We start from the raw sequence: 19314 nt of genomic DNA, 5'->3' as shown, positions 1-19314 counted from the left end.
TCCCACAGAAAATAAAAAATAAATAAATAAGTAAAACTCACTCCATTGTTACTCCAATTTACAGTTTATTAATAACTGACAAGAAATGTCCGGTTATTAACACTAATGTTCACATGATATCAAGGCAAAGGTCTACCTTGTTGAGTTTTTTCTTGTTGTAGCTGTTGTCTTTTAACATTGTGTTCCTATCCGTAATACTCGTCCGATCACAAAAGAAGGTAGATTTTACACAAGGTAAAAATTAAATGTGCAAAAAGTTGTACTGTTCTATACACACACTCGTACATACAGACCCACTCACACACACAGACAAAACATCCACAGACTAAAACCTCCACGCAATGCCTGAATTAGTATTTGTTAATATTTTCAAAAGAAGAATAAACATTCTTTTATTGCAAGTTTTATTAACCTGGCAGTTGCTGTAGCATGGACAATAGCCTATAAGGAGGAGGGTTGTCCTTGTTTCATAAACAATAGGGACAGTGCCAATAACCTAGATGCCAACTGGCTATCCATCCAATATATCAAAGAACTCAAAATGCTACTGGGGGCTGTTGAGTGTGGAAAGATTACACACAACTAACATTTCATGTTTTCAGCTTTACATTGCAAATGGCACAAGTAACGCAGATTAGTATATACAACCTTCATTCAGGTTTTATCTACCTACCCAAAGGCCGGGTTTTTAAAAAGGATAAACACAGCAATCACAAAAATAAAAATAAAAAAACAATCTGTGCATGCATCTGATAGTATTTTACATCAAAAATGGTTTGTACAAAGCCTTAATGAAGCATTTGTTCTGTGATGGAAAAATGTTTATATCAGAACATGTTTTTGTACAAAGTATATGCTTAAATTAAACATTTGTTCTGTGACAAAGCCCCACTCAAGATCCAAGTCACTTTGAGGAAGTCAAAATACAAGATAATTGACTAAACACAGATTGCCTACTTTCTCACTCACATCGCACTTTTGAATCAGTTTTAAATTAGTTGTGAATCTCAGGTCTGCTCCTGCACACTGCATATGATTTCCAGTTTGACACACACATATACATTACATTTCTGTATATTCCCAGCAGATGGCAATATAGCCCCTCTATTACAACCTTCCCAACCTGGCTGCAGGAACGGGCTATAGGGCTGATATGATTTCTTCCATCAGATCATCTTCTTTGTGCCCCTAAATGCCAGTCTGTTCCAATGTCAAGGACAGGGCAATACATTTTACCATTCTGTGGTCTAGTTTTGCTGATGATATACAAACGTGTTCACATTACACATTATCAACATACCGACACCTAATACATATTTGGCTCTAAATGCCCCCTTACTGCACTGAAAATGAACATGAATACTCACAATATTAACACAAACTTAACTCTCTCAAATGTGAAGTATAAGGTGAAACTAGATATAAAAGGCACTATTTCAAATGTCTCAGAACATGTGCTTTATCACTATCCGGTATGAAAAAAGTATTAAAAACAGACAATACATCACAAATGTGCCACATACACCATTGCAAATTCTGAGTAGACACAGTCTACTTAATACAAAGTCACTCAACAAAACTACTTGATCTTACCTCCTCTGTATAGTTCAACCTCAAAGCTTTTAAGTTCATGTTGTGTGGGAGAATATTAACTGAAATGGAATGATATTCACAGTAGATAACAAGTATGCAAAGGTACCTTAACAGTAACCTTAGACCATAGTTAGTTAACATTCGGTATGAATTGTCATTCAGTAAATGCAAAAAACTTTTACACACAACAGAAATTCTGAACATGTCACAAAGTTTAAATCTGTCTGTATATGTGCTGTATAATATTCTTATATACATAAGTGTACATACAGTAAAATTTAACAAAGAATTGAGAACTAGGATTTGCATCTGGTAACATTTGAGGGAGTTACTGAATCTTTGTGAGAGAACCTTCCTTGCTTCAAGTTTTTAGTCAATTTTTAGTCGCAGTTTGGAACAAGATCAAAAGCGCAGTTTCTGTTGTTCAAAAAAGACTTGGACCCTTGCAATTAAAGATACTTTTTTGTGATTCAAAGCACAGCATACACATTATGTATTACAAATTATAAGACTAAAAAGTAACATATAAGTACATTACCAAAATGAACATATTAAAACTTTGTACAAGAGACACACAATTATAAAAGCAAGCCAATTTAAGAGTGAATTGTTAAATATTAAGTGTTATGTCCCTCAGATATGAATTTGAAAATTTAATTCTACCACTGAAAATACATGCGCATCACAAGTGCCTCATCTATTTTTGGAAATATGTCATAACACAAAGAGGATGGGCAAAAAAGATCAGTTCTGAATCACACATAGCCGACTGGCCCCACATACCACAGTTCATGGTTTACAGGCTCAGAAAAAACAATTGATTCATTAAAAAAAAAATGTGTACATCATTTTTTTAAATTTTTTTTTTACATTTTTTTTTACAGAGGGCTGCCTAGTGATCAATTTGGTCGAAGGTCGATGATGTGTGAACACTCACACACCCTAACACACAGCTCACACACTCGCAGATGTATGGGTCCAGCTGCTTCACGCACACTGCACTGTGTGGCACACAGCACATCTCTTCACGTTTTTGGTGTCTCCGGTTCACTGGCAACTGCTTCTCATTTACGTGGATCTGCAACGCGTGAAACAAATTTCAGTATTATTTATTTTTAAAAATGCACTTCACTGGCTTTCCATTTATCAATATTATTTGAAAGCCATCTTTAGGATGGAAAAAAACAACTCAACATACAAATAATGATAAACAATGAATCACTCTCTCACGGTGTGCAATTCTTACATTTTGTTACTCCTGTTAAAAGACATCCGCTTACACACAAAATGGAGCAAGGCACTATGGGACTGCTGGTTCCAAATTTCCCCTATAATAGGGGTGTTAACTGTTAACTCAGTATGGCTATCATGGGCATGGCTATCATGGGTACGGATTGGCATTCATGTCTCCCCATTCAAAAGAGTGCCTTTGTATCAAACAAATCAGTGATCATTAAAACCACTCACCTGATATAAGATAAAAGAGATGAAATTGCATATTTTTTTCAGTGGAGGTTGTCTTTAATGCACAGTGTGTGTACAGCATTGTATACCATGTCAGGAGGTGGTTATTCCAGTGGCCCTGTTATTATTTACAAATAGTTATGGCTTTATGCAAATAAATCATCATCTACAGTAAGTAGCCAATATCCCCACTAACATATTGTTCACTGTCGTAGAAGTTGGATCATCTACAAATTTGAAAACAAGAGAAAATGTCACTGCAGTCACTGTGACCCCATTCATCTCTGGTATACAGCTTGAATGACTCCAAATCAATCACTTAGGAGAGATTTATTTTGGAACACGAGGGGGTGAGAGAAATGTGACTTTGGGAAAAGCAAACTCTTCATACACCATTTCACTTGAGTGAAAAACATGCTGGTAGCTCGGAACAAGGTTCAACTTAAAACACTGTCAGCGGGGGCTTTGTTCATTTACTGAACATCAGAGTGTTTTTATTGGCTTTTGCCCTTCGTGACTGCAGACGTCTGCTGATCTGAAAGAATATTCCAAACCATGATACACATCAGCCTCCAGTGTTTTTCCTGGCTAGACTAGACATATCTCTCAAAAGGTCATAGCTGTCAGTCACTAACCCAGCTGATCTGCTGGCTGATTGTAAGGGCCGTCACATTTCTGGGAAAGAGTGATAGATGAGGTTTTAATAATAGGAAATAAAAAGGAACTATATGGAGGCTGTGATCAACAACACACAATGTATGAGGTGCTATGGCTAGATATTACACATACTGAGAAAACAAAAGAACAAAAAATGACTATGTGCCTGTCAAAGCAGGGATGTACATACCAAACATAGCAACCTCCAAAGAGAGTTGTGTTGTTTGCACACAAACTCTATTTATGCCTTTGCCTACACTTAATTTTATTGTGTTGCTCGTAAGTGAATAAAGAATACAGAAAGGTTAAGAAGAAATGTATTTAAACATTTATTTGATATCTATTGTATTTATTATTCCAGAGTTATGACGATGTGGCTGATTACGCAATATTAAATATTTGACAAGACATGCATTTTCAAGAGGGGCTTTAATGTTAGCCAACATGTTGTTAAGCCCATGGATTGTGTAGTTGCTAGCTAGCTAACTGCCTTGGCCACAACAAAATGGCCAAGTATTTTTCTCTGTACAACACATTACATAATGAACCTAATTAGCTATCTATCTACAGGAAAGTATTTTGTAGTCTTCCTGACTTTTCTACAGTTCGGAATAATATATGTGCTGAAAAGAAATTGACCATAATGATAACACATAAAGCATTCATTGTATAATCTTACGTTCTGTTACACTAGGTGCCCCTAGTTTTGGTCTAATTTACATTATTTCCAGTGCGGACTGGGATTTGGTTGTTAAATTCATGATTTGATAATGGCTAGCGCAATATAGGCTGTTTTGTTTTTAATGGTTAAACATTCCAGAATCAAATTGTATCACAAGCTGCAAGAGATCCTAGATTGGATGCATTTGGTGAAGGTGCTAATTCAGCTGTTCTACACTTGTGATGCAGATGGGAAACTTTGCTGTCGACACACAATACTGCCTAATGCTATGCACTGGTGTAGCTAATTACCAAACATTCAGCTCTAGATTTCCTAAAATGAGCAGATTTAAACTCATTTCAAACAAGCTTATCACTGCAGAACCAAACTTGTAATACTGTAGATGCCTCATATCCTTAAGTTAATGTTTTGGTAGTTTGAAAACCAGTTTCCATCTGGACAAATAATGTGGTGGAGTACCAGGAAGTTACAATCTGACCAGGTATGGTTGTAAGGTTACAAGGCATGAGAACAGGTGTACATACACATTAAAAGTGCCCTTGGATAACACAGAGCTACACGATACACAGAGAGGGTTTTGGTGCCAGCTTTTGACAGCTATGAAACAGTGGGGGTACACTGCAAATCCATTACTAGACATGATGTGTATTTTAAGGTTTTTTTAGGGGCTGGTATTCTGCCAAATCTGTTGTGCTGGATTCAGCATTTGGCTGAAACTTGACAATATGGATTCGGTGCATTCCTCCTAATTTATTCATTGCTTTTGGAAACAGTTTAAATGAGGATGCATTGCAGGTCACTGTTGACTCTTTGAAAGGATTAAAAAAAAACATTGATGAAAACTACGAGAGACACACTTTTGTCTTCTTAAAAAATGCCCAAAAAATACAATAGGGGCTTGGAATCCATGACAAAAAAACAGACCTAACCTTCATAAGACCTTTATTACTGAAAAGAGTGTACATAAACATACTGAAAGATAGAAAAAGGCTTTCAAAAGAGTGAATAGCAGCTAATTAATTTTGGTTTAGGGGATAGCTTGTGTGTGTACGTGTGCGTATGTGTGTGTGTGTGTGTCCATGTGTGTGCGTGTGTGTAGAGAAAGAGAGAGTAAAGTAGAAATTCTTTCTGTATGTGAGGCCCATATCAACCTCACACTTGAATGTTGGTCATTTTAAATTTCCATTGGAGTTAAAGGCAAGAGCTTTGAGCCGGTCTTTGGTCATGAAGTTGTGTGATATATTGGAACATGAGCATAGGAAACTGAAACGAAGCATTACTTGAGTGGAACATAGCCTCCTTGCTAACAGCTATGGCTTCAACATTTATCCTACACCTGTGGGACAAATCTCAGGCCCCCAGCTCCCATCCCTCCGCCCAAAAATAAAGAAAGGAAAAAAACATAGAAGCAGCAAGAAATCATTTCTGGGCTTTTCTTTTTAGATCACTGAATCCCACAGAATCAGAATCAGAAACGCACAGTTAGTAGGTAGTTAATCAACTGTTAGTTGTGGCTTCCATAGTTACCATCCCAACAAAATGTTAGTCCTTGAGTCCAGTTAGAAAGGAGACAACTAGTAGGAAATACCATTTCCTTTACTTACAGATAAACCGGCTTTAATTGGACATGGGAGGTTTTCTGGGGTGAATGGTGGTAGGTGTATGAATCAAGTCCACCTATAAAATCAACTGAAATCACAACACAACCAGAACAATGAGCACTAATCACTGACACAAATAGAACACTGACAGATGACTTAGAGAATGGGGAGTCAAAGAAATGCAAAACATGCAAACAAAATAAATGCAAAGATATTCAATAAGTTAGACAAATTATTCTAATTTCTGCTTTCACTGCCCACTTTCACTGTCATTTTGAATGTCCAATTGCAAGTTGCCCATCACATTGCTGCACCAACATCACACATGCAGCCAGCTGACCCTTTCTTTCACCTCCGCCATCTTCTGCAGTTACTGTGCTAGAGGACTGTGCAGCTGACCAGTCAACCTGATCAAGCTGATCGAAACTTCCTTGAGGATGCTATGGCCAATATTGCATCAACCCATGGGAGTCTTGGAGATCCCTAGGGAACAACACCACCCTCTGCATGGGACCCTCAACTGAATACAGTACTTAATCATGTTATCAAAATGTTTCAAACTATATATTGTGCATTTGTGTTTTAATCGTGTTTTTAATGTGTTTTGAAAGGTTGTGAAGCAAATGAAGCAAAAAATATAACACTGAAGCATTAAATCCATTATTATTTATTGTAAAGGAGTTTTAGTACGTGTGTGTGTGTAAAAATATATATATTAAATTGAAATACTGTTATCTAATCTCTTTGCTTTCATTTAAAGTTCTTATCATTACTTCTTCAACCAGTCTTTAACATAACTTTGCCTTAAAAATATATGCACTTTGCCTTCTTATCAGGGGTCGTTGGCATGAAGTTGAAACAGTTTTCACATTCATAAATGTGAAAGGGAACATGACTACTGTGCATCCCCGATGGCTGAGATGAAGATCTTATCCTTAATTAAAGGGCATCGAGACAGTTCCACTTTCATCAGTATCACCATTTCATTTCACAAGGTTACTTGTCTTTCCTGAGATAGATTCCAGCTATTTTTACTTGTCTCTGTGGACATACAGCCCATACAGACTGGAGCACCGCTGATGGCTTCACAGAGAATATTTTTAACAGTGAACGACAGAACAACATCTAAACTGTTAAACAAACCAGAATGGGCCAAGATCACGGAGGGCTGTCTGGGTAGGATACATGTGCTCCTTGGCAGGACACAGGGCTTGGGACAGGGGGTAAATGAGAACTTATTCTTGGGGAATTAAAGAGCTGCCCTAAAAGCCTTTTTTTTAATGGATGCTATGACACAAAGAAGTCCTTAATAGAAGGCACACATGAATATTTTATCCAAATGATCCAGTCTTGAAGATATTCCATGAAGATGTACAAAGAAATCCAATCAGATTAGTTCCCTGGAATTTTTTATATACAACACAAATATAATCTGGCAGTGCGATCACGGATCACATGGGTTGTAAAATATACAGACTGGAAAGTTATGTCCTCTCCCTTACTGGGTTATTCCAATAGCAAAAATAAATAAATAAATAAATAATATATTTTTCTCATTATGCACCTTCGTGGCACAGCTCTGAAGTCAATTTCAAATCAGTAAATGCACAAACACCAGAATCTCTGACAGACAGGTAGCAGAAGGGTTATATATCATTAAGCACGGCTGTTACCTTCATCTACTTAGATAACACCCAGCTGTACACCCAGATAATATCTACAGTGGGGTGTTATTAAATAACTTTTCTGAAAACAAAAAGTAACGTAATGGCCAGGTGATGGAACAAATTTGGGTGACAAAGAATTAGTTTATATTCAGAAGACGTGTGGCACTCAGGTTCCCTTCTGCTGACAATCTGATTGGCATCCATGAGTGTGTGTGGGTGCGAGGCAGAGATTAAACTGAGAAGTGCTAAACCTGCCGTCTACCCACTTCAATGCACTACTGAAGTGCTTGTGCACTTGGACTCCCACAAAAAAAACAGTTTTATGTATCATCCCATCCTCCGGTACCATCTGTGGAGAGATGTTTACTGAAAGCAAGGTCTGTGTAGACAAATGAAAAAAGGCCATTGAGCAAAGCAATGAGGCGTAACTCTTGCATGCGCCGTGAGAGATTACACTGTCTCAGCCTCATACCTAAACCGCTACAAAAGGCACTTGCACCAGCATGTTAAAATACCAAGACAGGTGGAACTTCTCCCTGTTACCTCTGCTTCACACTGACTCAGAAAGAGCTGAGAAACTGCCTGCATTCACATCCGAACTGTACTGACAGGATGCTGTCAAGCTCCGGCATCCTTTGCAGCACATGCAAGGCTGTGTCCCTGTGTTAAAATCGAAAGTCGTACTCTGATTCCGAAGGTAATGCTGAGGTGAGAACTGTCACCTTGGGCTGCTCCCGAAATCCGGCAAAAAAAACCCAACCTTAGATCCAAAAGCAGTCAATATGTTGCTTGGAGCAGTCTGAAAAGCTCACTAATCCTACCGAAATTATTTTCATTCTCTGTGCGATGATGTTGGTTCCTTGTTTATATAACCTCATGAGTCTCTCTCTCTCTTTCTCTCTCTCTCTCTCTCTCTCTTCCTCTCTCTCCACATTGATCCTCAACAAGGATGAGATGGCGCTAAATGCTGAAATCAGGCCAGGCCCAGCCGAGATCACTTGATCCACACATCACCAGGATAGACAGATAATGGATAGAGATGAGTTAATACATTAATACAGTGTATCATCAATTCTGAGGATTTAGCACAATGCCTGCTCTGAAACAATGTCTGTGAACAGGGGTGACTTGTGACTGAGCTATTGATATCTTGCATACAATGAAGGGGGGTGCTCTTCCGGCCCAGAATTGAGGGCCCAGAATCAAAATGGAGAAAAGCCATTTGAAGTGAAATTGCCTCTCACATTTGCCTTTTACTGCTGGGGTTTGATGTTTACATGCATCACATGAATCAAAGACGGGAGGGTAATTTCCATTTCATTCAAACTTCCACTGCATACACGAACACACAAACACCCTAAAGTGATCTCATCATTCTAGTTTCAACAACTTTAGACCAACAGTGCTCCACTGTTGCTTTTCATGAATGGTTATTGTTGCCATAGCTAACACATTTTAATGGCTAACACATTTTAATAAAGGCAGAGCCAGTGAAATAGAGTCGGACAAAATTAGTCATGAATAAATCATCTAAACTGCATTTATCAAGCTATTAGCATTCCCAATGTCCATGTTGGGGTGATGACTCCTCTGTGACAGTCAGAAGAGTTAATATGCAGACTGGACAGGCCACTCAGAGGGACCTAAAGTAATGAGGGATGCAGGAACTATTATCTTATCAAATCCAGCCAAGCAATTACTATGAGCAGCACTGCTTAGGTCACATAAAGGAGGAGATGAAACTGGCAAATCGATTCATATTTTGTCACATTCTGTCAGTAAGGAAAATAATTTGCACAGTCTAAAACATGCCAAAGTCAGATAAACAGCTGAGGGCCACCCACAAACACACCGCTTTGGTCCCATGTATAACATACAGTGAATGAACACACATGCAGTGTAACACACGGGCATGGATCCCCCAGACTGAGGGCGTTAACAGAGCGGACGGGGTGGGATGGGGTGGAGGTTTACTGGTTAGTTAAAGATAGTGTCTCACCCTGGAGAGCTCCAGAGACGCGACCGGAGGGGGGGGGGTGTCAGTACTTACAGCTGTCCTCTTCCTCTGTGAACACACTGATCACGTAGCAGGCATACACAAAGCCAACCAGCTGTAAGGGGAGAGAGAGGGAGAGAGAAAGGGAGAGAGAGAGAGACAGAGACGGAGAGTTGTCAAGCGGCATCATCCTTAAAACAAACAACTTGAGAAAATTGCGGTTAAATGGGTAGGAGTGTGCAAGCTCATTAAAAACTGTCTTGCGATGTGACAGTTGGCAGTAATTACTTCTCCATGTTCCACAAAACTTTTTTTTTTTAAATCCACCTGCTGTTCACTTCTTTTCTGGCAGCTATTTTTTTAATCAAACCATAGCCTTGGCCATTGCTCATGCTACAGTGTGTGTGTAACAGCGTGGAGTGGTTCAGAACTCTCAATGGACAAGCACAGTATGAGGCCCCCAGTAGCACTGAAGGACACACCGGTTACAGTTTTAATGTCAGAGACGTGTGAAATAGATGGAGGTGTGGTGCAGACTATACCCTGTGACAAACAGGCCACGAGCCGGAGGACACAGACACCTTCTGTCAGAGCATGAAGCCCACAGAGCCTTCCAAAACAGGTCACTGCTCACAGATCAAAACGGGGTGGCACCATTAGATTCACAGCACATTTTCATACCCCCACACATACCTCGAACTTCAATCAAGCACAGGTACTCCCTTAGAAGGCCAGATGAAAAAAAAAGCCATGGAGCTGTACATGTTGCCTTAGGAGACAATCCATAGGCAATCATGAGAAACAAGCCCTTACAGTACATCCAAAGCCTCTCAATTCAAACTTTCACAGCAGATCTCCCTGAAAATACACAGTCACAAAATCCCATTAAACTGGGTTCCCACTCGGGCCCCAGGGCAATCTGAAAACTTGATTGGCCACACTGTGGCCTCGGTCAGCCACAAGCTGGAGGACCAAAATAAAATGAAGTCTTTCCCTTTGTACGGTCAAGTGTAATGGAAAGACAACATTTTTGGATTTTCATATCTGATAATATGAACAACAGGCCTGTTTGGTAGCCTGTTTGGTCACATTGTGTGGTAATCTAACAGCATTACAAAGGAAGGCAGATACAGTATGTTACTCCATCTAAGTTCTGAATGGATATGACAGTTCAATATGATATTTGTAGGCAGCGGTAACATACAAAGGATCTTTTCACAGTTTCACTGAATGCTTGACTACACTATAAAATATCCACTTGGTGATACCAAGGCCACAGTCTATGCCCCTGTTCAACGTTCTTGAGGTAACCACCCATGTAATATTGTGCAATGGGGGATATCATGCTCTAGTCCTTATTTCCACTTAACAATCTCACCCTGATACTTTGCCTTGTCAGGTTTGCTGTACCTTTTAGAAATGTAATGCAAGGTCAATGCAAAGTTTGTTATCATCTGCTACCTCTACTTTTGTGAAACAAATACAACCACACTTTATTTGTCATAACTTCAGGGACATTCTAATGACTTTGAAGAAACCTCAACCTAAATGTCCAATGAAACGACGACTTGCTGCATCACAATTTATAAATTATTTCAATGCCAGTTCATTCAAAAGCACATACTGACACTAGAACACATGGAAGTATACATGAGATGTTTTTTATGAGTAAGATGATTTTTATTGAGCACTGCAGATGTTTACAAAAATAACATCCATTTGTCAAAATAGTTTGGATGCTACCTCTAGTGCCCTGGTTAAATTTCCAGACACAATCTTGCATTGTTTAACCCAGGGTTGGGCATTTCCGATCCTGAGCCAATGTGTGGCTCAGTTAGCTAATTAGGTCTAAGCACCATTCCAGTTTCCTCATAGATTATAATAATACAGTGTATAAGGACACAAAACCCACTATCAGCCGTGAAATTTCGCATTTGACCTTTCTGGTTTAGCAAAGATCTACGTCTTCTTAAAGTCTTAGCACTAATATTTAAAAGATTTTTTTTTTTAAACCTGTGCAGTAGAGTTTTCCCTTTTGGCATTGTTATACAATACTTAGATTATCTGTCCCTTGCAACTGCAGCTTCTTGCTCAGGTAACTATCTTCAGCTTCGCAGGGAAAGAGAACAAATTAGCAGTGTGGCCATTCAACATGAAAGAGCATCCTCCCCGATGAACTTCATGGAGAGAACAGTGCCCCTGGTGTACCCTTAATTCTACACATCCAAACAGAACCTTTTTTTTTTTTTTTTTTTACTTTATCTCACACTTTACAAGCACCTATGGTGGCACTGAAATAAACTTCTCAGCAGAGAGGCTACTAAAATTGTAAGTTTGTACACTATATTAAAATCTCACACACCTGTTCCCCTTCATGTTCCCCAGCTGTTGAGCCATTACTGATGCTGAAAATTGAGTGTGTGTGTATGTGTGTCAGCGAGACAGAGAAAGAGAGAGAGAGAGAGAGAGAGAGAGAGAGAGAGAGAGAGAGAGAGAGAGAGAGAGACTGTGTGGTATGTGAGAGTGAGAGATAATTAGATAATTAACACATTTGTAGAGAACATATCAGCAATGCACACGTGCAGTATAAAAAGCTTCACAATGCAAGAATTATTCAAATGCTTTGAAAAAGGTTAAATTCAGAACCAATTGTACCTGTTATCTTCTCATTAATTTGTTGCAGGGAAATTTGGCCTTTAAGGTTCAACTTGTCAGAAATGATCATATACATCTCAGCTGATAAAATAATTAAGTCAATTACGCCATCAACCCTGACAGCGATATGGCAATACTAGTAGCAGTTAGCAATACAGACTTGCAGTAAGGGACGAATCCTCATGGACTCTCAGCTCAAAGCACTGAATTAAACAGCATCGTGTACACTCTATTCTTCAAAATGATACATGAGTAAGAGCTGGTGCAAATAAAACAGTCCTTTTGTCTATATTTTCTCATATCTTGGCCATTTGCTGTGTAAAATATAACACCATAATTTACATTCATATTCATATTTAATTCGCTCTGAACAGAACGTGTAATGGATTCAAGATAGCTGGGTACATTTGATATTTTAACATGATACGAAAACATAGTAGGGGAATCTTGATGCTTATCTGTATGCTGATACTGTCTTCACACTGCCAGCTCATTTTGTTCAAAGCTCCAAGTGATCTCCTGTGAACTTTGACTTCAAGTCATTTTCAAGCTTGTTGCACAGGTTATTGATAGGAAGGCAGTTTTTTTCCGCCCCACCCGGCATCCAGAATATGCGCCCTTTTGTCTCCATCCTGCAAAGACCTCGGGGGGCTTAATTAAGATAATTTGTAATCATAACAAAGAATTGTAATTAATTAAATGTGTATAATGTATCCTGCTACAGTTCACAGAAGAATTCCTTCCTGGGTGTGTGTTTGCCCAATAAGAACTCAAGTCATTTAAGATGGAATATTCGCATTTTAATGAACAGCTCCTCGCAAATAACCGTCCCGTCTCTCGTTTTATGTTCGGGCTGGAGGGACTTATTAGGCTATTTGTCGTAGAATTGTATTCTGGCGTACAATCAGCTAACTCACGGGTCCAATTCACCAGGCAGCCTAATTGAGAGTTTGAAGGCTTGGGATGGAGGGGGGGGGGGGGGGAGAGCATTATCAAAAAATGTTTTGCCAGCACCTGACAGCCTTGGTTGCCTATCCTTATGCTAAAAGAGATAATGTACAGCTAACTGTAACAATCTCATGTTATCATAATTGTGAAAAACCAGAGTGCGCATACAGTTTCTCATTCTTACAAGTAGCACAGATGTGAATTGTACAAATCCATGTTTGGGACTGACTCCCCTGTATTAAATTACTAATGTACCACGGCCTGAAAAACATTTACTACTGCTGACATAACTGGTCTGCTGAGTAATCAGTGATATGGGCTGTCTGGCTGATTATAAATTTCACTTTATTGAGGAAATGCAGTTGTATCCATGCGAGTCAGCATATGCTGAACACGCTGCTTGAAAATGAATCCTGTTTATCATCATTTGACTAAATAAGCTTTCATAACTGCAAGAATGAATATTTGTTCTGTTGAAGCAATTACTTTTCAGACTGCGCCAGTGTGTGGTTAAAATGTGCAACCCTGGGAAATAGGTTAGTAGATTAAACGAGTAAACAGACAGAAGATTCAGCAGTGAGCAGTAATAATGGCAAGAAAAACAATGCCTCTGGCCTCTGCCTCTGGATTTAAATTAACAATAAACCTGCGTTCACACAGCGAGAAACTTGGCTGATGGGTTGCTCAAGTTTACTAGGCTGAGGGAGGGGCAGGAGCTTCCTGTTGTATCCTCTTAATGGTCTCATGCAACTGCATATTATTGAAGAGAAATAACGGCGTCATCAAAGACGTATATTTGCCACATAGCCACATATCATCTCCTTTTGTTTCTATAGTTATGTCAAACACTGATAAATATTTGTTACTGCTATCTCATTAGCCATATATCTCCCTCACTATTTAGCCACCTAGCTAGCGATCTCTCTATCTCCATCACTAGCTAGCTAGCAAGCTGCCATCCAAGCGTCATTTTCAGACACTTATCCCTGTACTCTTTTTTAAAAACATTGTTTAACACCGGGTGCAATTGTACCATAATGATAAGTTGTAAGACCATTTTTCCTCACTGAGCGGAACAATAATTCCAGAAATGGTATCATATCGGTTGGCGAAATAGGAAGCCCAAAACGCTGATTGGCTGTTGACGGGCGATGCCCGCGAAAATTAAACTGTGGGCAACATTTTTCAGGCAACCGGTTGCTCAGTTGCCCAGCTGCTTGTGTTGCTGGGTGTCGCTCAGCAACATAGAGAATGAATGGGCTTCCGGCAACTCGGTTGACGAGTTGCTCGCTGTGTGAACGCACCGTAATGATTACATTTTTCTTCTGCAGCTGGAGCCATCCAGCTCCCTTATAATTGCATATATGCTCGGTCTGCTGATACTTTTATTTGATCAAAAAACAGCCCTCCGACTTATCCTTTAATGATAAGATGAGCTACTTTCAATTCTTTACACTGGTAATTTGCACAAAAGCATAGGGGTTTGGATTGGGTGGTTACAGTTTGACCTGCACATCTCCCCAAACAGCAAACATAAAAGCAATCTCTTGTGCACTTCAAGTCACTTACAGAAATGTGAGCGATACGGTGATCAAAACAGGCGGATTCCGGCAGGGAAAGCTTGTGCTGATGCAGATTAAAGACCGATGCGTTTGATCAGCTCGTAAATGAGGTGGAAATCCTCCCTCTCACATACCCACACAGACTCGGTCTGCTCCTTATAATGAGAATGTGGAGGAAACTGCTAATCACTGTGCCTATGACCACCTCAGAAGCAGAGGTAGCCAATGTGTGATTGTACAACTTTGTCACACCAGACTATACAAGACACTTACACTGAAGGTGTTTTATACACCAACAGTGCAAGGAATTTCACCCTGAATCATTTCACTATTGCCTTAGAGAGTAACTGAGTGTCAGTTGTAGGCATGGGTTGCATTGACAACCAGCTATTGTGACACACATACACAGAAAATGCTAGAGTAATTCATGCCAGGCATGCCGTATTTTGGTTAACTATAAGCCAGTGCGTTATCATCCCAATCCAGGAACTGAGAAGACAAAGGGGGGATCACTGCTCAAACAATGACGAGACAGAAAGCAAAGCAGCGTTCTCCCTGGCTTGGGTAATGTGAAGGTCCTGAGGGAGCAGACACAGAGCAAGGCCTTTCCCCAGAACTGGCTTGCTTCTTTATCAGACCTTTTCCTTTAAAAATAAAAGAAATGACATGAAAAACTGTGGTGTCAAATAGCACCTACAAAACTGCTTACAGTGTTAATCACGTCCCGTGGGATTACAATGTTGTACACTACAAAGAACGTTCTGATTAATTTTAATATTTCGTGAAAATACGTACAGAGATATCGCACCACCACCGCCGCCACCACCCTGGCTTCTTTTTTTCCTTTTACCATTTAAGGCCTGCCCCATAAAAATATCCCTCTGTAGGAAAACCTCATTATTCCGCCATCCGACTGTTTTCTTCGATATGTGCTGGGATTTGTGCGTGGAAATCTCTTTCAGCTTCAGGAAGTTCAAACTCCCACAGCGCATGCACAAATCCCATCCCGAGTGCAAATGCTCCATTTTTTTTTCAACACAAAGTCTTTCCACTTTCGGGCGCTCTGGAACGTACGGCGCATTGCCGTTACTGGAGCAAGTTTAAATGCCTTTAGTTCCACACGCGGCGCCTGAACTGCTCGTAGCGGGCACCGGCGTTCCGGTCCAACGATAACCCGGGGTCCGGGAAGCGCTCCCCGCTCAAGAGGATGAGAAACGCTCGCACAAAGCGAAGCTGAAAAATTCCATCCGTGCGGAGCCATTTTAAAATTTAATCGCTCAATTTCTCAGGATTGGCTCGTCTGACTCAGGTGCTATAATCCCAGGTGGTCAGTGTCTAGCATGCACCGGTGCTCACGGCCCAGACGCGCACCATAAATAATACATCCCGTTGGGTACACAAAAGAATATTAACATGAAACATTCATCGCTTTACAAATTTGCTTTGTATGGGGCAGGGACACACAGTCCTTCTTTCCTCACTAGAACCTGATGATTAAATTGCATTACATACACTCATAAAACGCATCAACATGAAATGGTTTCAGCAGTAATATTCAATTAAGAATTTAATTCAGTAATTGCATATGTTTACCACACAGTATACATATGGAAGTGGAAGCATACGCACATGCAAGCAAATATTGATGCGTGTATTTCCACCAAAGTTTGTTTCACTCATTTTGTGAATGGTAATGCATTCAACAATAAATAAGTGTCCAATTATACTTTTTTGTTGCAACTTTTTTTTTCATTCATAATGACAAATATCCTGCGAGTAATAAATCATAAATACATATGTTATGGAAAGTCTGCATATATTGCCTTGAGCTATTAAAATACACTACCACTCAACTCCATTAGCAGAGAAATTAAATATGTCATTACAATGACATACTTCATATATACACATCGTTATCATGCAAATGCAAATATATTTCACCAAAATCAAATAGCGAATCACCACAATACATGGTTGTAAAGTATTTGTAATTCATTATGCATCTAATTAACTGGATGCATAATTAATTCCAGACAAAATGAAGCTTCTGTATTCACAGAACATCACTAAACCTCTATTGCCAATGGTTTCAAATACCACATTGTTGTAACTGGAACCATTGTATCACAGTTAAACACACTCTCAGTCATTTTGTTCAGGCATGTTCTGCCATTCTCTACGCCTGAACATCTGCCCTCTGTTGTTATTATTAAATGAGCATACAGTAGATGTCTACACTGTGTGATTCTAAATGAATAATCATATCTTAATGTGGCATTCTCAAGGCATCAGCATTATTTTTAATCATAGGATTTCAAAGCGAGCAGGCTAGCTGCAGCACTTGGACTAATGCTAAAACTTGCCCACATATGCAAAGATCTGATTTGAAGACCAAGACTGGAAATGCATGTCCCGCACAGCAATTTGGATCTTTACAAGGCAACACTGGCCTTGTGACTGCACATTGTGTGAAATCACCCGAGATTACTTGTTAATTTACAGCTTGTGAAGAATGAATTTATCTGGTTCGCTGGCTTGACGACTGTTGAGAAATGGCTGAGATGAAAGAGGGAAAGGTGTAGCACATTTTCCTGTGCTGCTGTTCCGAGCTCAAGAAAGCACTCTGATCAAGAGAGGGGCTGTGTACCTGCATAAGAGGCAGGGTGGAGGAGCGTGCACAGCATCACCGGGAGGCATAATGGAATTCTACAGTTAATTATTTGGTCGATGTTCCAATATTATCCGAGGGAAACGTCTCCCTTGCCTCACCCACCCACACTTGGAAAATGCATTGACGACGAGCGGTCGAAGTCTTTAATCTGGTTATTCTGATTCTGTCATAAACAAGCTCCGTCTGAATCATCTGTCCTCTGACGTGCTATTGACACGGCTTGTTCCAGGATTATCATCGATTGTGCCATCAGGAAAAAGTACGGTGGCTTCTCAAAGTAATCGGGCACCCTACGCACTGTGAACTCCGTATCCGTTTCCATATCAAATACACTCGTGCGACTTTCAGCACACAGTGCTCTACAGCGCTATGCTGAAGACCAGCAGTTACTGTGTTTGCGCTTCATTTATGCCCTGCGCCTAGCTTGTTTTTTGCTGCTCCCTGTACAGGGCACTGCTCTCGCCTCCCCTTGTCTCTGTGCAAACAGAGGCAAGTCACCGGGCCTGCCTTGATTAATTATTTAAAGGCTCCTCCATTGTCCTCATTGTAGCTGCTGCCCTACCGCAGCTGACTCCTAATGAAATATGGCTTCCCTTTGATGAAATAAAATTCAGGCCTCCCCAACGTCATTCTTCATTTTCGCATTGAATAATTAATGCTATGCAGATTCTTTGAAATTAGCAATGCACCAATTATTTATGGGGGGGGGGGGCATGTGAAAACTATTCCAGGAGTTTTATAGAAACAGCAGAAAACACGTTTTACCCTCTTTCTGTCTCAATGTATTCAGCGCAGAAGTGGTTGTTTTTGTAATCGGATCGACGGTGAATCTTAGGATCTGTAGAACATCAGCCTTCCAGTGCGCCACTGTGAGGGATGGCTCTGTTCCTGGCCGCTGTTGTGCTCATCGGTGTGGGTCCGGCCCGCGCTGGCCCATGTCGGGGGTCTCCCCCACCCCCCCACCCCCCCAGGCCCCGGCGCGCTGCGGCGCTGACTGACAGTGACAAATCTCAGGGTGCTGCGGGGAGGGGGGGGGGTGTGTCACTTCCTGAGAGACAGATGTACCGTGTCGGCCCCCAGGGTCCCGTACGGGTCTCTCTGACAGAAGAGCATCGGCTCTGCCCCCCCCCAAATGCACACATACACGCCCCACACATCACCTTCCATTCAGTCTGCAAGTATAAATTACAAGGTTTTCGGGAGTGACTGAAATAAGCATCCGTAGTAAGAGTAACAAACTCCCTCAAATCCCACTCTCTCTCTCTCTCTCTCTCTCTCTCTCACTCTCTCACTGACTGATTCCATGAGTGCCTGACTTACTGAGGGTTCCCGGCTTGAGAGCGCTGGAACATGAGAAAGCCAGTAAATTAGTCACAGCCAACATGGACAGTACCTGTTTTTAATTCAGACGTAGATTCCAAACCTGCCCACAGTTCCAGTCCCATGTAAATCACTGTGCTTCCTTCGGCACAGCTGTCTCTGTTGTCTTACAGTGCCGTTTGATTTATAGCGCAATCTCCTTTCTTTCTGCATTAATCCCATGTAGTGAGCCCAAACACAACAACCATAAAAGTGGTTTCCCTGGAGATAATGCGGTGTCTATCTTTCCGTTAAAAAGAGATCAGACGCATGGTTAGGCCAGGTGCATTTTAATTGCCCCAAAGGTTAAACTGTAAGTTCAAACAGATTAATTTCTAAATACTTTACAGGGGAGGATCTGGAGCCATTTACAAGCAGAACTAATGCACTTCTTCGCGATTCATGGCTGCAATATAACTGTCTACAGAGGAAAGAAGGAAAAACACTGTAATATTACAC

The 19314-nt window shown here is 40.4% G+C and overlaps 1 protein-coding gene across 5 annotated transcripts in view; it reads right to left on the bottom strand.

Annotated features, from left to right (window-relative positions):
• Positions 1-48: 48 nt before the first annotated feature.
• Positions 49-19314, bottom strand: part of LOC118225429 (sodium/potassium-transporting ATPase subunit beta-1-interacting protein 3) — an 89469-nt gene continuing 70203 nt past the window's right edge. For 2 of the 5 annotated variants that reach the window (XM_035413809.1, XM_035413811.1), the window contains exons 5-7: positions 9715-9775; positions 6001-6085; positions 49-2671 (exon numbers count right to left, since the gene is read on the bottom strand). In XM_035413809.1, coding sequence (XP_035269700.1) covers positions 2662-2671; positions 6001-6085; positions 9715-9775 — 156 coding nt within the window. In that variant the 3' untranslated portion in view covers positions 49-2661. Of the gene's footprint in view, positions 2672-6000; positions 6086-9663; positions 9776-19314 lie in introns of all 5 variants that reach the window. The other 3 variants (XM_035413810.1, XM_035413812.1, XM_035413813.1) reach the window with 3 other exon arrangements.

The sequence above is a fragment of the Anguilla anguilla genome, chromosome 4 (genome assembly GCF_013347855.1).
Source record: "Anguilla anguilla isolate fAngAng1 chromosome 4, fAngAng1.pri, whole genome shotgun sequence".
Lineage (NCBI taxonomy): Eukaryota > Metazoa > Chordata > Actinopteri > Anguilliformes > Anguillidae > Anguilla > Anguilla anguilla.
The sequence above is the reverse complement of the archived record's forward strand: the minus strand, read 5'-3'. Positions and strand labels throughout refer to the sequence as shown.